This window comes from Schistocerca nitens, chromosome 1, assembly GCF_023898315.1.
Source record: "Schistocerca nitens isolate TAMUIC-IGC-003100 chromosome 1, iqSchNite1.1, whole genome shotgun sequence".
Taxonomy (NCBI): Eukaryota; Metazoa; Arthropoda; class Insecta; order Orthoptera; family Acrididae; genus Schistocerca; species Schistocerca nitens.
In genome coordinates, this window is record NC_064614.1 from 123,525,099 (window position 1) to 123,551,670 (window position 26,572).

General features: G+C 45.5%; 1 protein-coding gene across 1 annotated transcript; it reads right to left on the bottom strand.

Annotated features, from left to right (window-relative positions):
- Positions 1-245: 245 nt before the first annotated feature.
- On the bottom strand, positions 246-26,363 carry LOC126203045 (spidroin-1-like). Its single transcript, XM_049937634.1, has 3 exons — positions 26,304-26,363; positions 18,034-18,708; positions 246-329 (listed from the first exon to the last, which is right to left on the bottom strand). The coding sequence occupies exons 1-3, from the start codon at positions 26,361-26,363 to the stop codon at positions 246-248; spliced, it is 819 nt and encodes a 272-aa protein (XP_049793591.1).
- Positions 26,364-26,572: the final 209 nt, after the last annotated feature.

Here is a 26,572-nt window from a genome sequence, read left to right on the forward strand (position 1 = left end):
TCAATAGCTGTCATCAGGTTATATATTTTGCATTTAGATAAAACTTGAGGCCACCAGAGTACATGAGGTATTTGCAGTAGTGTGTGTGCGTGTGGTAGGCATACAGCGTACTTGGGAAAGAAATTTGTCATGGAAATGGATTAAACAGCAACATAAATATAGAAATTCCTTTATATGAACGTCCATGGAAATAGTGTCAAAACTACTTAAAGTAGTCCAGTTAAGTATGTAATATACAGATAACTTTAACAATTATCCTTTGTTTGAGGAGGATCACGTTTTAATACTGTTGTCTCATCTTCGAATAGATCTCCAGTTATCTCCACAGGCTGCACATAAAAAAAACAGTAGCATCACCAAATGGTCTTAATAACTCTAAACGTTATAGACTACTTTCAGCCAGTTCAAAATCACTAAAAATCCTTTGATTGTAATGGTGTATGATTTTTAACCTCTATCAACTGTGTTCCTATAAATACAGAAATTTTAATTTTTCAAATATGCTGCATATACAAACATTGATCAGCATAAGCAAAAAGAATAAACAGTTGTCAATTATAGGTATAACTGACCATAACTGTAGTTTAGTTCATTGCACCAATCAAAGGAAATAGATACGTTCATAGAATTGAAAGATATATACCTGCTGTTCATCTGTGTGGTGAAATATCTTAAAACTGTACATCAGTGTCACTGCTATAGTGACAGATTACTTTACTCTCGTTGTGTCAATAGCACAAGCTAGAATAAAAACGATGTACAAGGATATTTACTATCTACTTCAGATCAATTTTGTTTCTTCTCGTATCTACAAGCAAAGAACCAAAATTGAAAATATTTATACCTCAATGGCAAACATGACACCGAAATTAAAGTATACATGTATTATCAAGACAAAAAACAGCTAAAACAGTTTTGTGTAATTAATGTAAGACAGGCAGAAAACATGGTATTTGCACTTGAAAAACATCAAGCTTTACAATGAACAAAAGTTGGTCATTTTCCTGAAACAGAACGCTCATATGCACACGCGTAATGATTTATTTCTGAACACACAACTTCAAGCAATGCGCGCCTTCACTGACAGGTAGCTATAGCAGGTGATTTCAAAGTTTTTACGGCTGCTGAGAACGCCGGACGAGCGCTCTGGGCGTAGATTGTTGTTGCACAGTGGCCAGTAGCGCGGTTAAAGATCGGCGATCCTCTGGCAGTTAGAGCAAAGAGTAAACAGAATGACGGCGCAGCTCTTCTGCGCGGCTGTCTTTGTGGAGGCAGAATGAGTTGACGTGCCGAAGTGCAACCTCAGCTCCGTGTCTCGCAACTGTCAACTTGTAACGAATCTGTCCAGGTGAAAGGATCTGCATTACGTCATTCCAATATCAAAGTGGCTCGAAGTCTGCAAGTGCAACAAAAAAATTAATGTGCGTGGCGTTTAACACTCTCACTTCTGTTCTCACATCAAAATAGCAAGATGCGAAAAGAAAGAAAATTCCACTGGTCACTAAAATGCCTAAATTACTGTTACCACAAAACTACATTATTAACACAAACAGGAAGGAACGCCAATGACAGTTCATTTATATTGCGGGTAGCACTGTACTCTTGCAGGCCTACATTATCCTCCTCGTAATGTTGTTGTGCACTTTATTTCTCGTTACTCTTCTTTCGTTGTACAAAACTCACAAACAACGCACCATGAAGGAACTATTCGAATAGGACGGAAAACTATTGTTGTGAGATAAATGAACAGGCAAAGAAATGATTATAATTTCAGGAAAAAATTGATTCATGAAAGTGAAACAGCTCAGAACAACGTATTATTCCACTTCTGGGGCTTATGCAAGCAGTTATTCGCCTTGGCATTGATTGATAAGGTTCTTGGATGTCCTCCTGAAGGATACAGTGTCCAATTCTGTCCAACTGGCCCGTTAGATCGTCAAAATCCCGAGCCGGTTGGAGGACCCTGCTCCAAACATTCTCAGTTGGTGAGAGATCCGGCGACCTCGCTGGCAAAGGTTGAGTTTGACAAGTGTAAAATATTGAAAAATCTAAACACCTGCATTATGAGAAGATAAATACATCCAGCAATAAAATAAATACAGTGTGGGATATAGTTAAGTCAGAGACAGGTAGGACCAGAAGTGAGGAGGAACAGAGCTCTAAAACTAAATGAAACCCTGGTAAGAAGCGCATGTTGTGTTGCAAACCATTAAATAAGTATTTTTTCCCTGTTACCGATAGCATGGGGTTGTCAGGTTCAGTAAATAATGCAATGAAATATGAGACCAGTGCACACAAGCAATCTCAGTAAAATGGAATTGACACTTACTTCACCCAAAGAAATAGAATCCATCATAAAGTCCTTGAAATCAAAGCATTCTAGTAGTTATAATAACATATCAACAAAGCTAATAGTGTTCATGTGAGTTTAGTCATATCTTAAGTTATTTGTGTAAGCAATTACTTGTCACAGGAACATTCCCGGACTGGCATAAATATGCTGAAGTTATATCTCTGCACTTTCAAAAATCTTTGAAAAGGTTATGTTCAAGCGTCTACTTAAGCACCTTAGTGAAAATAACATACTGTCAGTCACAGTTTGGGTTTCTTAAGGGTTCTGATATTGAGAAAGCTATTTACACTTAAAGCGAAAATGTCCTTAATTTACTGGACAAGAAATCAGAGGCAACTGGCTTATTCTGTGACCTGTCAAAGGCGTTTGACCGTGTGAATCACAGCATTCTTTTAAGTAAATTAAAATATTATGGCGTCACTGGTAGTGCTGCAAAGTGGTTTCAGTCATATCTTACTACTAGAAAACAAAGGGTGTCATTACGTAACACTTCAGCAGTAGGCAATCAGACATCTGACTGGGAAGAAATTACATGTGTTGTTCCCCCCCCCCCCCCCCCCCCCCCCAAGGTTCCATACTAGGTCCACTAATGTTTCTTGTGTATATCAATGACCTGTCATCTGTTAAATTATCAGATGCCAAGTTTGTCTTATTTGCGGATGATACGAACATTGCAATTAATAGTAAATCAAATATAAATTTGGAAAGAGCGACTAATCAAATTTTTACTGACATTAATAAGTGGTTCATAGGCAATTCACTGTCATTAAACTTTGAAAAGACACATTATAAGCAGTTCAGAACTTCAAAGAGATTTCCTTCTGGTGTGTGTATAAAATATGATGACATGGAAATAGAAGTTGAGAGTGTAAAATTCTTGGGATTACAACTTGATAATAAATTCAGTTCAGAGCAACATACTAACGAACTGCTAAAGCGCGTAAACAAGTATGTGTTTGCAATGCGAATGTCAGACATACGAGATATAAATATAAAAAACTGGCATATTTTGCTTATCTTCCCCCCATTATGTCATATGGTATCATATTTTGGGGTAACTCAACAAGCAGAGAAATTTTTAGAGTACAGAAGCGTATAATAAGAGTAATGAGTAGTGTAAATCCAAAAACATCATGTCGAAACCTATTCAAAGAACTGGGCAGATTAACCACAGCTTCTCAGTATATTTATTCCTTAATGAAGTTCGTTGTAAATAATACATGTCTTTTTCAAACTGCTTAGTACACAGCATCAATACTAGGAATAAGAGCAATATACATAAAGATTTAAAATCACTTACTCTTGCCTAGAAAGAAGTCCAGTATTCAGCAATGCATATTTTCAATAAGTTGCCAGCAACTATAAAGAGTTTAGTTTCAGACAAGGCACAATTTAAACATAATTTAAAAGAATGTTTGGTGGCCAACTCCTTCTATTCCATCCATGAGTTTCTCAACAAGTACAGTAACCCATTTTAATGAAAATTTATTATACTTTAATTTTTGACAATACTTGGTTGTAACAGCCAAGTAACTACCTACTGTGTGAATGATGGATGTGTGGAAAGCAGATGTAAGTCTTAAGTCTGTAAACAGTGGAAGTTTAATTTTAAATCTTGCACATAATCTGACTGTTCTTAACTGAGGATCACTGAAATGAATAATTTACTTTAATTTTTCACAATACTTGGTTGTAATAGCCAAGAAACTAGCAAATGTCTGAATAATGGATTTAATGAAAGCAGCTGTAAGTATTAAACCTGTAAATATTAGAAGTTTAAATTTAATTCATGTACATAATTTTACTGTTTATTGACTGAGGATCATTAAAATTAATGAGACTCAAGTTTTTCTAATTACATTTTTGTAATGTGTTTATCTGACATGTTCCACACCCAGGCGCTATCTTCGCCAGCAACATCGCCGAATCTCTTCCAAATTGAGAACCTTTGAACATTATGGGCAGGACCCTCCAACCAGCTCATGAGTTTGACGATCTGACGTACCAATCTGGCAGAATTTGGCATGATAGCCATCAGGAGAACATCCAATAACAATCAACACCGAGCTGAATAACTATTTGTGTAAGGCCCAGGGGTGGAACAACACGTTGTTGACTTACTCAATTTGTGAAGCTCTGTCACTGGAACGAATCCAATTTTTCTGAAACTATAATCATTTGTCTGCACATGTACATCACATCTACAGGTTTCCGTTCCATTGAGATAATTCCTTCGTGGAGCATCTTTTTTTTGTATTGTATATATGGCCGTTATCTACATGTTACTTCAAAAATTCTTCCAGTTGGCACATTTTCTAGTTCACAGGTATTCCGGTGACCGATTTGTACAACTGCGAGGGCCTCGGCAGAGATCATTTCGGTTGCATGATGGCGAGTCTTAGAATATGGTGATGGAGACCAGTTTACAATTGGTGTGCTAAAAGCACAACATTAGCAACATAGAGTTAAGTGTGCCTCTACAGCTGTGGGAAGGGCAGTGTATGCAGCTCGCAGCCTTTGAACATACTGAGTCGCCCACATAAGCAGTTTAAGGCCATTGTCTGTTCTGGCTGCTCATGTAACACTTTTGTGCTGTACATGGAAGTGGGCAGCAGGCATAGCTAGTACAGTGGCGTAGACTGCTTGCTGCTAGCGCACTTTTGGGGCTATCGAAGGAGTATGGTTGAGTAAACTACAGCAACTCTGCACCAGAGGTAGGCTGTGGGTTGCACTGTCTGCTCACAGATGTCAGGTTACAGCGACAGGTTGACGGTTCACGAAAAACCATTAGTTCGGCTTTTTACAGAGGTGGAAATTCTCAGGACTTCACATCAGTGGATGTGATGTGGGCACCTCACAGCAACCAGGTTTGGCAGACCAGGTGGCAGCCTACTCAAAGGTAGAAGTGATCTGTCGAATGGTAGGTAGCATGTCACAGGGGCTGCATCGTAGCTGGCCCACTGCAGCTGAAGGGAATATGCGGTTGGAAGCCTGAGACTGACTGCCTGAGGCAATGTGTCCTCTCTTGCTGAGAATAACCAAATTTGTCCTAGTTTCTGGGATCATCAGTCACACCTTAGTGTCGCACCTTAGTGTCGCACCTTAGTGTCGCACCTTAGTGTCGCACCTTAGTGTCGCACCTTAGTGTCGCACCTTAGTGTCGCACCTTAGTGTCGCACCTTAGTGTCGCACCTTAGTGTCGCACCTTAGTGTCGCACCTTAGTGTCGCACCTTAGTGTCGCACCTTAGTGTCGCACCTTAGTGTCGCACCTTAGTGTCGCACCTTAGTGTCGCACCTTAGTGTCGCACCTTAGTGTCGCACCTTAGTGTCGCACCTTAGTGTCGCACCTTAGTGTCGCACCTTAGTGTCGCACCTTAGTGTCGCACCTTAGTGTCGCACCTTAGTGTCGCACCTTAGTGTCGCACCTTAGTGTCGCACCTTAGTGTCGCACCTTAGTGTCGCACCTTAGTGTCGCACCTTAGTGTCGCACCTTAGTGTCGCACCTTAGTGTCGCACCTTAGTGTCGCACCTTAGTGTCGCACCTTAGTGTCGCACCTTAGTGTCGCACCTTAGTGTCGCACCTTAGTGTCGCACCTTAGTGTCGCACCTTAGTGTCGCACCTTAGTGTCGCACCTTAGTGTCGCACCTTAGTGTCGCACCTTAGTGTCGCACCTTAGTGTCGCACCTTAGTGTCGCACCTTAGTGTCGCACCTTAGTGTCGCACCTTAGTGTCGCACCTTAGTGTCGCACCTTAGTGTCGCACCTTAGTGTCGCACCTTAGTGTCGCACCTTAGTGTCGCACCTTAGTGTCGCACCTTAGTGTCGCACCTTAGTGTCGCACCTTAGTGTCGCACCTTAGTGTCGCACCTTAGTGTCGCACCTTAGTGTCGCACCTTAGTGTCGCACCTTAGTGTCGCACCTTAGTGTCGCACCTTAGTGTCGCACCTTAGTGTCGCACCTTAGTGTCGCACCTTAGTGTCGCACCTTAGTGTCGCACCTTAGTGTCGCACCTTAGTGTCGCACCTTAGTGTCGCACCTTAGTGTCGCACCTTAGTGTCGCACCTTAGTGTCGCACCTTAGTGTCGCACCTTAGTGTCGCACCTTAGTGTCGCACCTTAGTGTCGCACCTTAGTGTCGCACCTTAGTGTCGCACCTTAGTGTCGCACCTTAGTGTCGCACCTTAGTGTCGCACCTTAGTGTCGCACCTTAGTGTCTTTATGTGCTTCAGCTTGATGTTTTTCCGTCATGTCAGTAGGCTGATATGTTATGGAAAATTAAACTCGTTCTAGTGGCATCATGCTGTGCTGTCAGAGTGTTATAGTCCATCCTCAGTGAGGCCATGTTGCTGGATTGATGACTGTCTTCTCGCTGGAGCGAGGCGGAGCAGTAGCTTCTGGGGTGTGCCATGTTATTTACGGTATTGGCGCTCTGCCTGTTGGTCATTCTGCATTTCTGCAGAGCACACTTTCTAGTTTTTACTTGGTATAGCGCTGGATGGAGAAAACTTTAAGAAAATTTTGTATTTGCCCACGATATATTTCGCAGTGCAACAAATCTTTTGAGGCCTGTTGTAGACAGTGTGAAATTTTTTACTTTCCTTAAGTCTTCTTCGACTGAACATGTGTCCAGAGTAAGAGGAGGTCTCCCTTTAATATATCTACAACCGGATCTACCTTCCATCTTACTGATCTTCTACAACCATGTTTCTCCTGATTAGGTATTTGCACTACAATTTCTCTGATTACATTGTTGGTTGGTTGGTTTGGGGGAGGCGACCAAACAGCGAGGTCATCGGTCCCATCAGATAAAGGTTGGTTGGGGAAGGAAGGAAGGCGGCTGTGACCTTTCAGAGGAACCATGGCAGCATTTACCTAAAGCCGTTTAGGGAAACCACAGAAGATGTATATCAGGATGGCCGGACTCGAGTTCCAACAGTCTTCCACCGAATGCGAGTCTAGTTTAATAACCAGTGCGCTAACTCACTCGCTCGGTGATTACACTGTCAGATCTTTTCATGAAAGAGAATTTCTGCTGATGTGTGTCTTGTAGAATCATGCAGCACATTACTGATCACGTCTCCAAAACTACCCATCAACTGACCTCATTTTCCACATCTGACAGCTTCAATTCGGAACTGCGCTGCTGCTACGGTCGCAGATTCGAATCCTGCCACGGATATGGATGTGTGTGATGTCCTTAGGTTTAAGTAGTTCTAAGTCTAGGGGACAGATGACCTCAGATGTTAAGTCCCATAGTGCTTAGAGCCGTTTGAACCTTCATGCACTGAATACGTGCGCATTTTCTCCTCTCCGGTACACCCGTATTTTCTTTTCAACAACAGACATTTATGGCGTTTAGTTCACAACGTATGTTTTGCTGCATTTTACGGACTGTCCTTCCATGAGCCACAACTGCCGAGAGTATTGTGCTCTTCTCTGGCGCCGGTAGTTCTGGTCTTCGTTCCTTTAAACCAAATGGTAAGTGCGAGTGTGTGCTGAGAACTAAATTCTGTTCTCCCAGCATGTGACGTACTTAGAAGTGAATTTCTTACATGGCTAAAGTCCATCTTACTGGCTCCCATGTTGCAGTTTATTACGAGAACGACAAGGCCCTGTGACAAGTAACTTCTGTACGTTTTCTCCCAGCTACATAGGAGCAGAATCCAAATAATATAGTCAGCGCTTCTTTCTGCTTCTGAAAGTGATCTTCATATTGTTCTCCTCCTTCCCCTTTCCATTGGGATACAGAAGCACTCCCACAGCATAATTGGAATAATTGGAAGCATCGCAGGCGAAGTAGTTTTTGTTGATCTGGTTACGTCACTATTGGCGCGCTGACTAAGGCTGTTCTGATCCGTTGTAATGCTTTCTCGCAATCTTCCGTCCACGACCCCACTCTGTTTCTCTTAAGCATGTTGTGCAGACTTATCATTAAGCATCTGTTCATCTATAAAACGTTGAAAGAAGCGGCACAGACCATAGAAACTTCCTAAGTTGCTACCTGCAGGTAGGTGTCAAAGTGAAATGCTGCTTTCAGTATTTCCTCGTCTTCTTTTACCCCATCCGATGTAACTAAGTGCCCTGAACATTTAGATTCCTGCCTATTGAGCTCTGATTTTCGCAAGTTCAGTTTAGCATCTTCAGCTTCAAATTTCTGAAAAACTTCCTTTAATGTTGCCAAAAGTTCATTCCGTGTACTGCTTGCAATCAGAATGTCATCTACTGTATATATCAGGTGATGCACTTCAATAGACCTTAACCGAGAACTCTATCCTATAGGGAATAAATGCTGATGTGGCCACGTTTAGCCCAAAGGGACGCTTTTGATGCCGATAGCGTACTGCATTCATTTGTGAATTGCTGTACTGTCTGCATCGAACACCACCTGATGATATACTGAAGTCAGGTCCAAACATTTAAATTCCTTAGCGCCATTAAAATTCTGTAATAATATTTCATTGTTTTCTGGTCTTTATTTCTGTTCAGATATGTTATTCGTTAGGTATGACTCGCACGTCTCGTCCCTTGTCTGCAGTGAACAGACTTGTTAGCTACACTCACATTCTATGATCCCCTTAGCCCACATATTTTTCAGTTCCCTTTTAAAAGGTGTAAGGTGTATGCTTCGCCAGCGATGGGCGAGGCATGACAGAATCTCTGACCAGAGAGTAGTTTATTGTTAGTTGTTGCTAGTCGCGAGTCTGCGCTAGTCTGCGCTAGTCTGCGCTAGTCTGCGCTAGTCTGCGCTAGTCTGCGCTAGTCTGCGCTAGTCTGCGCTAGTCTGCGCTAGTCTGCGCTAGTCTGCGCTAGTCTGCGCTAGTCTGCGCTAGTCTGCGCTAGTCTGCGCTAGTCTGCGCTAGTCTGCGCTAGTCTGCGCTAGTCTGCGCTAGTCTGCGCTAGTCTGCGCTAGTCTGCGCTAGTCTGCGCTAGTCTGCGCTAGTCTGCGCTAGTCTGCGCTAGTCTGCGCTAGTCTGCGCTAGTCTGCGCTAGTCTGCGCTAGTCTGCGCTAGTCTGCGCTAGTCTGCGCTAGTCTGCGCTAGTCTGCGCTAGTCTGCGCTAGTCTGCGCTAGTCTGCAGTAGAAGTCAGTCTGCGTTTGTCTGCAGTAGTAGCCAGTCGGATACAGTAGTAGTCGGTCGGCTTTAGTAGCGAGTGGACGGTAGTAGTCTGCGGGAGTCGGCATGCGTCGGCTGTGTGCTCTGCTCGCGACTCTGGTCAGTATTCTGGACGATGAGTATTGTTGTAGAAGGTAAAGAAGCAGCATTGCGCATATTTAATAATGTATGTTAATTGTAATCTAATTTGTTAAAAAAATGCCCCAATAATAATTTTTATAATATAAAGTAACTCTTTTGAAGAAAAAGCATTCATTTCAATTTAAAGAATTTTTCCAATGCATTATCATTGCTTCCAAGAATAAAAAAAAATATACGCCAGCATTGCACGAAGCTGTGTCGATAAATAAGAGCAGAAATAGTTGCAGTTTTTATTGAGGTAAGAATTTTTGCTTTTGTTATTCAGAATACAGGGCCGAAGGTCAGCGCTGCTGTCCTTATAAAATTTACCAGATATTATTATTATGTCTGTTAGGAGGTTACATTTCGTTCATGGTTCATTATTTAATTAATATTATTGTGTGGTTTATGGTCAATTTCCATTTATCATTTTTTCGGGGAGTTTACGCTTGGCTCCATTTTCATTTAACAAAATTTCGTGTGGAGAGGTTACACTCGGCGACATCCAGCCAGGATCGTATTTCTTTGGGAATCTTCTGAGAGGTAGTAATATATCTGCTCTTAATTACTTAAACGTAGTTTGCATCTGGTGCAACGCATTTACTAATTTGTCACTTTCTTCCACAGATCATCGGCAATTTGTTGCTCTTTGTTGTATTTGTGTTTGTTGCATTTTGCATTGTGTTTGTTTCATTAGTGAATAATTTTTGATTTGTGAAAAATGCCGCGAAAAACTGTTAATAGTACATCGCGATGTACAATGAGTGTAATAGCCGACTCAAATAACTTGAACGATAGTACTTGCGACATGCAGTGTAATGATAATTCTCCATTTACAATCAGTGCGTACCGACCACTAATATTGATTTTGATCCTAGTGATGAGCAAATAAATTCAATTGTGTCGTCTGTTAATTTAACAATGGATGACGTGGCACGTTCTGTTACAATGAACGCTGCCCAGCTTGACACACCCGGTTTGCAAAATTTACGTAACGAACAGACAAATTTTTCTAACGAAAATGAACAGTGTAATCAGAGTACGACAGATTTATTTAATTCCGGTGTACTGACCAACAGTGCACATCCGATTGGCAAACATTTTCAAGAATCACAGAATAACCAAATGGTTACAGAAAGCGTGACAAGTGCACATACGTCATCAAACAGCACAGAGAATAGAGCCGGTAATATTGGCTTGGATCAAATTATGGCAGTATTGCTACAGTTTAAGAATGAAAATTTCAAACAACAACTTAGTGAAAATTTCAAACAACAACTTAGTGAAAATTTCAAACAACAACTTAGTGAAAATTTCAAACAACAACTTAGTGAAAATTTCAAACAACAACTTAGTGAAAATTTCAAACAACAACTTAGTGAAAATTTCAAACAACAACTTAGTGAAAATTTCAAACAACAACTTAGTGAAAATTTCAAACAACAACTTAGTGAAAATTTCAAACAACAACTTAGTGAAAATTTCAAACAACAACTTAGTGAAAATTTCAAACAACAACTTAGTGAAAATTTCAAACAACAACTTAGTGAAAATTTCAAACAACAGCTTAGTGAAAATTTCAAACAACAGCTTAGTGAAAATTTCAAACAACACCTTAGTGAAAATTTCAAACAACAGCTTAGTGAAAATTTCAAACAACAGCTTAGTGAAAATTTCAAACAACAACTTAGTGAAAATTTCAAACAACAACTTAGTGAAAATTTCAAACAACAACTTAGTGAAAATTTCAAACAACAACTTAGTGAAAATTTCAAACAACAACTTAGTGAAAATTTCAAACAACAACTTAGTGAAAATTTCAAACAACAACTTAGTGAAAATTTCAAACAACAACTTAGTGAAAATTTCAAACAACAACTTAGTGAAAATTTCAAACAACAACTTAGTGAAAATTTCAAACAACAACTTAGTGAAAATTTCAAACAACAACTTAGTGAAAATTTCAAACAACAACTTAGTGAAAATTTCAAACAACAACTTAGTGAAAATTTCAAACAACAACTTAGTGAAAATTTCAAACAACAACTTAGTGAAAATTTCAAACAACAACTTAGTGAAAATTTCAAACAACAACTTAGTGAAAATTTCAAACAACAACTTAGTGAAAATTTCAAACAACAACTTAGTGAAAATTTCAAACAACAACTTAGTGAAAATTTCAAACAACAACTTAGTGAAAATTTCAAACAACAACTTAGTGAAAATTTCAAACAACAACTTAGTGAAAATTTCAAACAACAACTTAGTGAAAATTTCAAACAACAACTTAGTGAAAATTTCAAACAACAACTTAGTGAAAATTTCAAACAACAACTTAGTGAAAATTTCAAACAACAACTTAGTGAAAATTTCAAACAACAACTTAGTGAAAATTTCAAACAACAACTTAGTGAAAATTTCAAACAACAACTTAGTGAAAATTTCAAACAACAACTTAGTGAAAATTTCAAACAACAACTTAGTGAAAATTTCAAACAACAACTTAGTGAAAATTTCAAACAACAACTTAGTGAAAATTTCAAACAACAACTTAGTGAAAATTTCAAACAACAACTTAGTGAAAATTTCAAACAACAACTTAGTGAAAATTTCAAACAACAACTTAGTGAAAATTTCAAACAACAACTTAGTGAAAATTTCAAACAACAACTTAGTGAAAATTTCAAACAACAACTTAGTGAAAATTTCAAACAACAACTTAGTGAAAATTTCAAACAACAACTTAGTGAAAATTTCAAACAACAACTTAGTGAAAATTTCAAACAACAACTTAGTGAAAATTTCAAACAACAACTTAGTGAAAATTTCAAACAACAACTTAGTGAAAATTTCAAACAACAACTTAGTGAAAATTTCAAACAACAACTTAGTGAAAATTTCAAACAACAACTTAGTGAAAATTTCAAACAACAACTTAGTGAAAATTTCAAACAACAACTTAGTGAAAATTTCAAACAACAACTTAGTGAAAATTTCAAACAACAACTTAGTGAAAATTTCAAACAACAACTTAGTGAAAATTTCAAACAACAACTTAGTGAAAATTTCAAACAACAACTTAGTGAAAATTTCAAACAACAACTTAGTGAAAATTTCAAACAACAACTTAGTGAAAATTTCAAACAACAACTTAGTGAAAATTTCAAACAACAACTTAGTGAAAATTTCAAACAACAACTTAGTGAAAATTTCAAACAACAACTTAGTGAAAATTTCAAACAACAACTTAGTGAAAATTTCAAACAACAACTTAGTGAAAATTTCAAACAACAACTTAGTGAAAATGTCAAACAAATTAATGAAAAACTAGACAATTCCAGACAGCTTAGTGAACAGATTACAGCCGTTGCCAAGCAACGTCAGGATACTAAAGAACAATTACGTGAGGAAATTGAGGCTTGTGCTAGGAAAAGTAGTGAAGAAATTAGATCTGTTGCTCAAGAATTAAGGAATACGCAAGCAGCTGCAACAGGATCACTTAGAGACGAAATTAGTGCAGTCGGTAAACAATGCTCTGAAAATACAACACAGTTACGCGACGAGTTTAAATTGTCAGCAGAACTTTCACACACACTGGATGCAAAAATAGATGCGAAATTCGACCAACAGAACAGTCAAATTGACGAACGCTTTAATCACCACCTACAAAACAATGACACGCGTTACCGTAAATTCATACAGGAACAAAATAAAGTAAAACGACAAGTCATGGAAACAATCACCGCACAGAGACAGGAAGATAAACGTAAATTGTTTACGAAAGCAAAAACGTACGTAGACAACAAAATTGCTAATGTATCAGACGAAATTAATACCATCAAACAGTTGAACACCGAACTGCGCGATGAAATTTCCGATCTTAAATCAAAAAAACACACACACACACACACACACACACACACACACACACACACACACACACACACACACACACACACACAGTAGACTTTCAGACAGTGACCGACAGACTTGAACAATTAGAACTAATTCAGGATCCCGATGTCATCAAAGCAGACGTTAAAAAATTGAACGAAACCACACGTAGAATACAAAAACAAATTAATGCTTGTGACATTAAAAACGATGATCAGGTGAAAATACTGACTGAAAAATATGATGAATTGGCCAGTCGTATTGACGTTATTGAAAGTAATAATGACAGCAAATCAGACGATACTTCACCGATTTCGTTTAATCAAACACCTGAATTCCAAAATTTACAGCAGACGATCAGTGAGATAGATTCGTCTAATAATACATTAGGTAGAAAATTGTCAACTTTACAGCAAGAGGTAACAGAGATGAAAGATGTTTGTCACTAACACGTCACAGCAGACGCCACATTCCGAACATTTGTCACATTCACACAGCCAGTGTAACTTAGGCAATTTACAGAGACTACGCGACTTAAAATCTGAAAAAACACAGACAAACAGATTCATATGCAATCGTGAACATATTCACACATTCAGAGACGATAACGTTTATTACGAGCAATTTTTATCCGTAAGAAAATCAAAGGAATTTAAAAATGAGAGCACAGGTACACGCTTTGAACCGGATACTATGCCATTCATTAGCTTCTGTTTTGAATGATGACTTCTGATGGTTTGTAACTGGGCAATGAGTGCCAATAATTACTATATTCAGATAATTTTATGAACATTATTCTGTAATACTACATACATGGTACAGAAATGTTCAGTAACTGGGCGATGAGTGCCACCAATTACTCAAATCAGTTGTTACACTAGTGTAATTCTCAATGAAGACTGTGACTTAATGTCCTTCACCTTCTGACCTAATTACCAGAAATTACTGCAATATTCATTTGTCCTGTCTATCCTCATGATCATGGAGCACTATATTTGGTTTTTGCACTAATTCTACATTGGTCTACTTTACAAGAACATGGTGTTGACACGACATGCTGTCAACCACCTTGAGCGATGGAGACGTTATTATGGTCCCACTGTTTGGTGTACCTAGTGTACTAACAAAATGATAGCATGGAATATTATTACGACATTTCAGTGTCTTGGCTACACTGATTAATACTTAAAAGAAAAGAGCTTCAGATTCTCACTTGGTGTTGTGCTTCTGTAGAAAGATATGGACTTTCAGTGCAGCTGCGTGCAACCTAAAGTGCTACAACCATGACGCAATCCTTTCCTAATTCTTGTAAAATAATAAAGACATATACTGTGCGTGTGCACTTCCTTTCATTTGTTAATAAGATCAGTTGTCCTGAAAACACTAAAGGCTTCTATAGTGCATGTGCACTTTTTCACTCCTTGATATGTTTATTTGTTGTAAAAAAAATGCTAGAGTTTTACAGTGCGTGTGCATTTTTGCCATTTGTTAATGTTTTGTACTCATTGTGTATACATTTTGCCATTGCTTGATATGTCTGTACTCAGTGCGTGTGCACTATATTTTATTTCATGTTCTGCACTTATATATCTGTAAATATTCTGTGATTGTAAAGTTAATTAATTAAGAAAAATTTATTGCTCATGGCAAGTCCAATTGACTCACCATCGCTGCTATGTAAGGTGTATGCTTCGCCGGCGATGGGCGAGGCATGACAGAATCTCTGACCAGAGAGTAGTTATTGTTATTTGTTGCTAGTCGCGAGTCTGCGCGAGTCGACAGTAGTAGTCAGTCGGATACAGTAGTAGTCGGTCGGCTTTAGTAGCGAGTGAACAGTAGTAGTCTGCGGGAGTCGGCATGCGTCGGCTGTGTGCTCTGGTCGCGACTCTGGTCAGTATTCTGGACGATGAGTATTGTTGTAGAAGGTAAAGAAGCAGCATTGCGCATATTTAATAATGTATGTTAATTGTAATCTAATTTGTTAAAAAATGCCCCAATAATAATTTTTATAATATAAAGTAACTCTTTTGAAGAAAAAGCATTCATTTCAATTTAAAGAATTTTTCCAATGCGTTATCATTGCTTCCAAGAATCAAAAAAAAATATACGCCAGCATTGCACGAAGCTGTGTCGATAAATAATAGCAGAAATAGTTGCAGTTTTTATTGAGGTAAGAATTTTTGCTTTTGTTATTCAGAATACAGGGCCGAAGGTCAGCGCTGCTGTCATTATAAAATTTACCAGATATTATTATTATGTCTGTTAGGAGGTTACATTTCGTTCATGGTTCATTATTTAATTAATATTATTGTGTGGTTTATGGTCAATTTCCATTTATCATTTTTGCGGGGAGTTTACGCTTGGCTTCATTTCCATTTTCATTTAACAAAATTTCGTGTGGAGAGGTTACAAAGGTTCACTTTTTTGATATGGATACATGAAATGCGGTGTGTGTGGCTTGATTTTCATTTCGTAATGTGTTCGTTTAATTGTTACTAGCTTCCATGAAATGTGTTTGTAGCTTAGATCCACTGCCGCACCTGCTGGAAATTCTTCTGCAGTCGCTACCTTTGCTTTTATTTCCTCTTCGGACAGTTGTGCTCAATCTTCTTCCTGTGGTAGATATGCTAAGATACAATGAACACGTTTTTATCATCACTGGCTGCCTTGCCACAAAACTGTACCTTCCTCTATCTCCATGCAGCATTCTTACTTCATTTCATATTTGTACTCACACCTTTAGTTTAAACTTGGTAGCTTAGTATTGCCTGATTTTTCTATGTCCCCTGAAACTTATGGTCGTATAACAGCCAGTAAACTGTTACAGGAATGCTCATCGCCTTACAAGTTTCGATACTCTGTGCCATGTATTTTGTAACGTGTTGGTATCTTATACAAGGATATAGAAAGGTAAGTCCTGTTCACATGCCTGTATACAACTAGTAACACGAAGAAAATGTGAAAAAGAGTTACTGACTTATGGGAATTTGTGAAAACTCTTTTCCAGGCAAATTACCGGTTGGTGGTCCCATGGTACAAGATGCATACTTTACTTCTAATGTATCAAATAATTTTAATTTATAGCCATGTAAAAGAAAGTAGATCTACAGACGTCTTCTTAGTCACTGGTGGCACAGGTGAGTACTAAATTGAGTGGAATCACGTTGTAATGGATGGGCAGTAGACAAAACTGTTTTCCTTAGTGTTCGATAGGTCATTAAATCCCAGGTCTTCCCCTTTAACTAAAGTGCCTGCTTTGTACATGTACTCGAGGTATGAATAATCAAACGATAGGATAATTTAGGGAACATATCCAATGACGCATTTTCCATTAAGAAAATTCTACAGCAAGGTGTCTAACTCCTTGCTGTTGGCCCTTGTAGAGGGTCCTAAGTTTCAAAACATATAAATGAAATGAGTGAAATGGATTAGATAATGATACCTGGTTCATCTTCTGCTGTCCAAATTTAATTTTAATTCCAGTAAGGTTGATATTACAGCAGCCAAAATAAACTGAGGTCATAAATATAACAGAGGCAGTGTCATGAAAGAATAAGAATGCAATCCAGTCAGGTTGAGGTGAAGGTGTTTGTGGCTGAAGAGTAAATAAGAGTAAAAACAGTAAAACAGTAGTCTCTTAGTTTCAGCACCCCCAGTATAGGGTCGAGGTGAAATATCGACACGAGGCTGAGGTACGGCAGATTCCAATCCTGATGTCAGGCCAAAATGGTGTACTAAAAGCTGCATACCACAACCTCCTGATCACCCGACTAAATGAACCACGTGGATTAAAATGAAAACTTCATCACTGAGTCCTGGTCACTGATAGACCGCTTACAGATTCTGCAGGTCATACTAGAGATAAGCATTATGGAGGGCAACAGTCATCTTCATATTTACACAAAGTTTGGCAAGTCGTAGTATTAAATACAGCCTAGTCACAGATAAATACTCCATAAATTTTTCGTTGGTATAGCTATTCTACGACTCGGGCTACTAATGTTGATAGCGGAATCTTGGTTGTAATAGAATTACCTTTCCTGCCGTTTGCTTTCCTGGCCACTTCGGCTTGCCTTACAGAAATTCATCCATTCAGATTGTTCTGAAAGGCGCTAATGGGTATTTATAAACACAAGTTCAGATAAAATATTAATACAGAAAAGTAACAAATATTACTGTTTTTAGAGTTTACCTTCAACATTTCACAAGATATGGAACAGCTCCTGAGAAGAGACTCAGTTCATACGTATAATATGTTCATTGGACAATACTAGCAAAAGAATCGTGACAGTACTATCCATTGTTTGCCACAAAAATCTCGCAAGAAAAAGGACAATCTGAAAACAAATTTGTCCTAAAAAAAGCTTCGCTTGCTACAAGAAATTACGCGAACGAAACAGAAGAAACTTAAATTATTTTTTTTGCAAGTGGGAGGTGTGCTAACTAAAAGTGTGCCCCCAGGTGGCCACAGCACTTTTGGGGGTACATGTGTGGTACGCACGAGGCCCGAACTATTGCAGCACATTCTTTCTTCCCTGTGCCCATCCCCCCACTGCCCCCTCCTTCCGCACTGCCCCCTCCTTCCGCACTGCCCCCTCCTTCCGCACTGCCCCCTCCTTCCGCACTGCCCCCTCCTTCCGCACTGCCCCCTCCTTCCGCACTGCCCCCTCCTTCCGCACTGCCCCCTCCTTCCGCACTGCCCCCTCCTTCCGCACTGCCCCCTCCTTCCGCACTGCCCCCTCCTTCCGCACTGCCCCCTCCTTCCGCACTGCCCCCTCGCCTCCTTCCGCACTGCCCCCTCGCCTCCTTCCGCACTGCCCCCTCGCCTCCTTCCGCACTGCCCCCTCGCCTCCTTCCGCACTGCCCCCTCGCCTCCTTCCGCACTGCCCCCTCGCCTCCTTCCGCACTGCCCCCTCGCCTCCTTCCGCACTGCCCCCTCGCCTCCTTCCGCACTGCCCCCTCGCCTCCTTCCGCACTGCCCCCTCGCCTCCTTCCGCACTGCCCCCTCGCCTCCTTCCGCACTGCCCCCTCGCCTCCTTCCGCACTGCCCCCTCGCCTCCTTCCGCACTGCCCCCTCGCCTCCTTCCGCACTGCCCCCTCGCCTCCTTCCGCACTGCCCCCTCGCCTCCTTCCGCACTGCCCCCTCGCCTCCTTCCGCACTGCCCCCTCGCCTCCTTCCGCACTGCCCCCTCGCCTCCTTCCGCACTGCCCCCTCGCCTCCTTCCGCACTGCCCCCCCTCGCCTCCTTCCGCACTGCCCCCCCTCGCCTCCTTCCGCACTGCCCCCCCTCGCCTCCTTCCGCACTGCCCCCCCTCGCCTCCTTCCGCACTGCCCCCCCTCGCCTCCTTCCGCACTGCCCCCCCTCGCCTCCTTCCGCACTGCCCCCCCTCGCCTCCTTCCGCACTGCCCCCCCTCGCCTCCTTCCGCACTGCCCCCCCTCGCCTCCTTCCGCACTGCCCCCCCTCGCCTCCTTCCGCACTGCCCCCCCTCGCCTCCTTCCGCACTGCCCCCCCTCGCCTCCTTCCGCACTGCCCCCCCTCGCCTCCTTCCGCACTGCCCCCCCTCGCCTCCTTCCGCACTGCCCCCCCTCGCCTCCTTCCGCACTGCCCCCCCTCGCCTCCTTCCGCACTGCCCCCCCTCGCCTCCTTCCGCACTGCCCCCCCTCGCCTCCTTCCGCACTGCCCCCCCTCGCCTCCTTCCGCACTGCCCCCCCTCGCCTCCTTCCGCACTGCCCCCCCTCGCCTCCTTCCGCACTGCCCCCCCTCGCCTCCTTCCGCACTGCCCCCCCTCGCCTCCTTCCGCACTGCCCCCCCTCGCCTCCTTCCGCACTGCCCCCCCTCGCCTCCTTCCGCACTGCCCCCCCTCGCCTCCTTCCGCACTGCCCCCCCTCGCCTCCTTCCGCACTGCCCCCCCTCGCCTCCTTCCGCACTGCCCCCCCTCGCCTCCTTCCGCACTGCCCCCCCTCGCCTCCTTCCGCACTGCCCCCCCTCGCCTCCTTCCGCACTGCCCCCCCTCGCCTCCTTCCGCACTGCCCCCCCTCGCCTCCTTCCGCACTGCCCCCCCTCGCCTCCTTCCGCACTGCCCCCCCTCGCCTCCTTCCGCACTGCCCCCCCTCGCCTCCTTCCGCACTGCCCCCCCTCGCCTCCTTCCGCACTGCCCCCCCTCGCCTCCTTCCGCACTGCCCCCCCTCGCCTCCTTCCGCACTGCCCCCCCTCGCCTCCTTCCGCACTGCCCCCCCTCGCCTCCTTCCGCACTGCCCCCCCTCGCCTCCTTCCGCACTGCCCCCCCTCGCCTCCTTCCGCACTGCCCCCCCTCGCCTCCTTCCGCACTGCCCCCCCTCGCCTCCTTCCGCACTGCCCCCCCTCGCCTCCTTCCGCACTGCCCCCCCTCGCCTCCTTCCGCACTGCCCCCCCTCGCCTCCTTCCGCACTGCCCCCCCTCGCCTCCTTCCGCACTGCCCCCCCTCGCCTCCTTCCGCACTGCCCCCCCTCGCCTCCTTCCGCACTGCCCCCCCTCGCCTCCTTCCGCACTGCCCCCCCTCGCCTCCTTCCGCACTGCCCCCCCTCGCCTCCTTCCGCACTGCCCCCCCTCGCCTCCTTCCGCACTGCCCCCCCTCGCCTCCTTCCGCACTGCCCCCCCTCGCCTCCTTCCGCACTGCCCCCCCTCGCCTCCTTCCGCACTGCCCCCCCTCGCCTCCTTCCGCACTGCCCCCCCTCGCCTCCTTCCGCACTGCCCCCCCTCGCCTCCTTCCGCACTGCCCCCCCTCGCCTCCTTCCGCACTGCCCCCCCTCGCCTCCTTCCGCACTGCCCCCCCTCGCCTCCTTCCGCACTGCCCCCCCTCGCCTCCTTCCGCACTGCCCCCCCTCGCCTCCTTCCGCACTGCCCCCCCTCGCCTCCTTCCGCACTGCCCCCCCTCGCCTCCTTCCGCACTGCCCCCCCTCGCCTCCTTCCGCACTGCCCCCCCCTCGCCTCCTTCCGCACTGCCCCCCCCTCGCCTCCTTCCGCACTGCCCCCCCCTCGCCTCCTTCCGCACTGCCCCCCCCTCGCCTCCTTCCGCACTGCCCCCCCCTCGCCTCCTTCCGCACTGCCCCCCCCTCGCCTCCTTCCGCACTGCCCCCCCCTCGCCTCCTTCCGCACTGCCCCCCCCTCGCCTCCTTCCGCACTGCCCCCCCCTCGCCTCCTTCCGCACTGCCCCCCCCTCGCCTCCTTCCGCACTGCCCCCCCCTCGCCTCCTTCCGCACTGCCCCCCCCTCGCCTCCTTCCGCACTGCCCCCCCCTCGCCTCCTTCCGCACTGCCCCCCCCTCGCCTCCTTCCGCACTGCCCCCCCCTCGCCTCCTTCCGCACTGCCCCCCCCTCGCCTCCTTCCGCACTGCCCCCCCCTCGCCTCCTTCCGCACTGCCCCCCCCTCGCCTCCTTCCGCACTGCCCCCCCCTCGCCTCCTTCCGCACTGCCCCCCCCTCGCCTCCTTCCGCACTGCCCCCCCCTCGCCTCCTTCCGCACTGCCCCCCCCTCGCCTCCTTCCGCACTGCCCCCCCCTCGCCTCCTTCCGCACTGCCCCCCCTCGCCTCCTTCCGCACTGCCCCCCCTCGCCTCCTTCCGCACTGCCCCCCCTCGCCTCCTTCCGCACTGCCCCCCCTCGCCTCCTTCCGCACTGCCCCCCCTCGCCTCCTTCCGCACTGCCCCCCCCTCGCCTCCTTCCGCACTGCCCCCCCCTCGCCTCCTTCCGCACTGCCCCCCCCTCGCCTCCTTCCGCACTGCCCCCCCTCGCCTCCTTCCGCACTGCCCCCCCCTCGCCTCCTTCCGCACTGCCCCCCCCCCGCCTCCTTCCGCACTGCCCCCCCCCCCGCCTCCTTCCGCACTGCCCCCCCCCCCCGCCTCCTTCCGCACTGCCCCCCCCCCCCCGCCTCCTTCCGCACTGCCCCCCCCCCCCGCCTCCTTCCGCACTGCCCCCCCCCCCGCCTCCTTCCGCACTGCCCCCCCCCCCCCCCCTGCCTCCTTACCTGACCGAGCGAGGTGCCGCAGTGGTTAGCACACTGGACTCGCATTCTGGAGGACGACGGTTCAATCCCGCGTCTGGCCATCCTGATTTAGGTTTTCCATGATTTCCGTTAGTCGCTCAACGCAAATGCCAGGATGGTTCCTTTCAAAGGGCACAGCCACCTTCTTTCCCTGTCTTTCCCTAATCGGATGAGACCGATGACCTTGATCTCTGGTCTCCTCCCCCAAACAACCCAACCCTTCTCCTTCCCCTCCCCCTCCTCTCTGTGTTCTATCTTACGTTGATCTGGCTATCCACCTGGTTTCCTGTATTCATTGCGTTTTTGTTCCCCTTGCCTTTTCTCTTTCACTCTTGCTTTCTGGCGCTTCTGGTCCCCCTTGGGGTTTGACCTAAAATTCTAAATTTTCTGTTCATAAGGTGAGCCATTTGGTGGAAAACTCCCTCGCTATCGTCTATGGTGTGGATTCCTCTACCCTGTTCCTCTGCCCCCCAGCCTGTGTAGTCATTCCATGTGGTGGGGCTGAGCCTCCTGATAACACAGGGATCACACTTCAAATACCTGAGCTTTTGCCGCCTCATGTATGCTTGGGAGTGGTTGCTTGTCATTGTGGCCAGATGGCCCTTGCTGTGGGTGGGTGGCGCCCAGGGGGAGGGCCTCTTATAGGAGTGGTATCAGGGTGGATGCTTTGGGTATGAAACATATCAAGCTCCCCAAACCTGGCATTTCTTCTACGGCCATCTCCTCAAATGGTCACGGACCATCGAATGCTGCTTCTTATGACCCTGCAGGCTTCCCTTCCTTGGCTACTCCCCTGAGAGGACAAGGATCACTGAATTGGAGTGAAACACTTTCCTTGCTGCCAGGTCTGCGTTAGGACGGATTATGACACATTCAGTGCCAAATTTAGTTTTTTTGTTAAAAATGTCGGGGACAAGTTTTGTGAAATGGAATCTCTCGGTAAGATGCGGTCAACAGGGAACGCTGTTGATCAAAACATCCTCTGCTGTCCAACCTGGTGCACTTCATACAATTGATCGTCTTTGCGACGTCCCAGGGTCCATGACACCTCACCAGTCTTAGAATATCATCCAGGGAGTAATGTTTCATAGGGACATCATTCTTCAAACTGATGAGTACAGACAGGACTTTCATTTTGTTCGGCATGTAAAGAAAGGTCGTAAGGACGACTGCACCGATACTGGCGCCTTTATTCTGGCACACAGATAATCTCCCAGAGGAGGTCAATGTTGTGTTATGGCGTGATGTGAAGCCGTATTTCCCACCACCCATGAGGCGCTTTTGGTGCTTGTGTTTCAGGCATATGCCTTTCCAATGTACGGCAGACACGCTATGTTGTGACTGGACTCCCACTCAGTGAGGGAAGCCCCTGTGTTCTGCCACCCATGTGCGTTAATTGTCATAATCACTCTCGATGTTCACCAGGTTTTCTTGCTTAAAAGAAAGAAGATAAGAGTAAAAGACCCTGTCTTGTCTTAAGCTGAGGTTCACTAAAATTTGACAGACTTCCTGTGTTGATGACTCTTGCCTCTGTTACATCCTTCTCCACTCCCTCTTCCTAGCCCCAGTCCTCCACCCCCCTCCTTTCCCCCTCCCCTGTGGTTCCTATGCCCTCCCCCCTGTGTGCTGCTCCCCCTCCCCAGCACCTGCCGGTGATTGAGCTGCTTCCATGTACACCTCCCCCTGGCGTGTCACATTCTGGAGGCCTGCTTCCATGTCTCAGCCACAGGACACACACAGCCACTTGTTTTCTTTAGTTCCGGATCTTGCAGAAGCCACCTCTCCCTTTGTGCTCTGTCTTCCTCAACCTATGAAGAAGAAGAAGAAGTAGTCCCCACACAAGACTCCCCTGGTGCCCCTGGAGGTGTTGTCTCCCACCCTGCAATATGAGTCTAACCTTTTATTTAGGTATGTCACCCAATCCTCATAGACGGTAACCCAGCAGTGAGTTTGGCTCGAGCACATTCATCCCCACTCTGCGGCAATTCAATGTAACTGTAATGGATACTCATCTCCACTTATTACCTTTTACTCTGCAACTTGGGTCATTCTCCAGGAATCTCATTTGCTAATGCTCACTCACTGACCCTTCGTGGCTTACATGATTTGTCGGAATTGAGTCGGCCCTTTGATGGCTTCCAGTGGCGTCTGTACGTTAGTCTGTACGGATATTGTTAGTACATGGATCACATTTCGTACCCCGTTGGAAGCAGTTGGTGTCTGGGGACTTCAGTCAGTTTGCATTCTCTAGCTCTCTTGACAGGCCACCTTCATCTGGGGCCCTAACTGCCCTCTTTCACCAGCTTCCTCCTCCTTCCTTCTCCTTGGCGATTTTAATGCACATCATTTGTGGGGAAGCGCTTTTTCATCTAGTTGGGGCGCCTCATTGGCCAGTTTCTTGTGGACCACGACCTGTGCTTTCTTAAAAGTAGCCCTCCTAATTTTCGTCCCATGTATTGAACCTTCTCCGCCATTGACCTTTCGCTCTTCTTCCCTCCTTTACAATGGTCGTCACACAATGACCTCTGTGATTGTGACCACTTCTCGTTGATTCTCTCGTACACTTCCCACATCCTGATGACCAGAGTATCCTTCTGATTGGTCTCTATATACCTCCAGGACGTTCTGCCACTTTCTTTGTCGGAATGTGTTGAGAAAGTCGTCTATGATCCATCCAATAAGAAACCCGCGCTCGCGGCGTTACTGTTCCCCGCTTGACAGGCCCCATTCATTGTTGTCCAGTACCATGGTGGAGCACAGCCATTCCCACCGCTATCTGATCGTCGACGCATCATGCAACATCTTACGTGACGTCCATGCTCCGTCTATCATATTACCCTTAAACGTCTTCACAACAAAGCCCATTACTTAACCAAACAGAATGAATGAGTGTTCGGAATGCTTCTCTCCTCCCTAGATTCTTCTGTCCCTTTGTCACAGGTGTGGGCTACACCCCACATACTCAAAGGTAGTCAGCAGCAGTCTTCCATCAGTTCTCGCGGAAAACACCTCACGACCCTTATTGCGACGGATTCAGCGGAGTAGAAAGTGGGCTGAAGTCTCTTTCTTATATTTTTCCCCTTGTTAGGAGGATTCCTACAATGAACCTTTCACTGAGTAGGTGCATCTTCTTGCGCTATCTCCTCCCCACGATTCAGTTGCTGGCCCTGATCCCATCCACAACAAATTGCTTCAACATTGCAATCCTCCACAATGACAATAGCTCTTCCAGGTGTTCAACCATATTTGGCCCTAAGGCATTTTCCCCCCTCAATGGAGAGTGAGTATCGTGGTTCCAGCCCTTAAGCCTGACCATTCATCTCTGTAAGTTATTTGAAAGGATCTTGGCTCATCAGCTCAATTGGGTCCCTGAATCTTGGGACCTTTACCTCATTACTACTGTGGCTTTTTGGAGGGACGATTTGCGATCGATCATCTGCTTCGATTGGAAATATGTTTGGCAGGTTATCTTGTCACAGCTTTCTTCGATCTTCATGAAGCCTATGACACAGCTTGCATGAGTGGGGTCTCCAGGGCCCCCCTCCCGATTTTTATTCGCAGTTCCTGTCCCACTGATCTTTCAGACAGGATTGGCACTGATCTCAGCTCTCCGCAGACCCAGGAAAACGGCAGAGCTCCTCACTTATATTAATGTACTTGTGGCCGCTACCAAACCGTTGGCCAGCCCTGCTTTGTATGTGGATGATTCCTGTATTTGGGATAGATCCTTCTCAGTGGCATCTGTGGTAAGACAGTTTCAGGATGCCATTCAGTATAATTCCACACGGACACACTCGCACAATTTTCAATTCTCTCCCCTCTATAGTCGAGAGTGGTGCACATCTGTAGCTGGACTATGACCCATCCCAATCCTTCCTTTTTCATGAGGCAGTCCAAGACCCTGGTCTCCTTTGCCATGATTATCTGCTCTTCCCTGCTCACCCTCTCTAGTTTTATTCATTTCGTGGCTTTGAGCCGTTTCCCACCCTCTGATGGGCTTATTAGTTGGGCTCCAAGTCGCGTCTCTCCACTGTGACTTCCATCTTCCCTCCTTTTCCTCTTCCATACATTCTCTTCCGACCAATCTCACCCTGTTGGTTAGTTCCTTGGCCCTGGATTCTGTTGCTTGTTATGGACGCTCTTATGAGAGTTTCAGGATGCCATTGTTCCAGTGATGGCTCTAAATCCACTGATCATAAGGGATGTGGCATCATGTCTTCTGGTGGAATGGAACACCATCTCTTGCTTGCAAAGTGTGGGATGTTAACAGCGAAATTGATGTCAATTTATTGGGCTCTGTGCTTCATTAAACGGTCTTCACTTACCCGAGTTTTGTTAGGTATGGCCTCAATGAGTGGCCTTCTAATGAACTTCGCGCCATCAAGGAGACTCTAACCACGTGGCATTCTTCCCCCTGCCACTCCTGGCGGGAATTTAACATCCTCTAGCGTCTTCATATTGGCCATACTAGGTTGACCCACGGTTTTTTACTCCGCTATGAGGTGTCCTCCTCCCCCCCCCCCCCACTTTTGACAGTCGTGGGGCTCCCTTCACGGTGATCCACACTTTGCTGGACGACCCTCCCTTTTGACCTTTCACACTAAATTTGCCCTCCCACCTTCGTTGTCTCGGGTGTTAGCAGACGACCCTCACATGGTTATGTCTGTCCTTAGTTTTCTGTGCGAAAGTGGTTTTCCCTCTCCGGTATAAGTACACGAATTTTCCTCTGGAATTTGAGTCCCTCAATTAGCGTAGACGTTGGTTATGGAGGCTTTGACCTTGTCTCCACACCGTTCCCTACTGACTGAAATCTCTGCTGCCAGGCAGTCAGCTGCCATTTGTGCTTGTGAGCACTCAGGAGGCATCTCGGAGAGCGTTACTCGTCACCAATCCTTTAATATGAGACAGGGTATTGTTTTCCACAGGGACCTCCTCATATCTGATGAGGAACTCGGGACTAATCTGACATGGCGCAGCGTGGCGATCATTTTCTCTGGCGAGTATAGAGAGATGTTAAGGACAAGCGCGTGCTTACTGGTAGGAGGGACTAACGATGTTGGCTCAAATGCAACAA

Coding starts and splice junctions, on each gene's coding strand:
- LOC126203045 (XM_049937634.1), bottom strand. CDS start 26,363: ATGCCTCCTGAGTGCTCACAAGCACAAATGGCAGCTGACTGCCTGGCA. Junction 18,709..26,303: donor GCCTGGCAGCAGAGATTTCA/GTCAGTAGGGAA, acceptor GAGGGGGGGCAG/TGCGGAAGGAGGCGAGGGGG. Junction 330..18,033: donor CAGTGCGGAAGGAGGGGGCA/GTGGGGGGATGG, acceptor TTTTATGTGCAG/CCTGTGGAGATAACTGGAGA.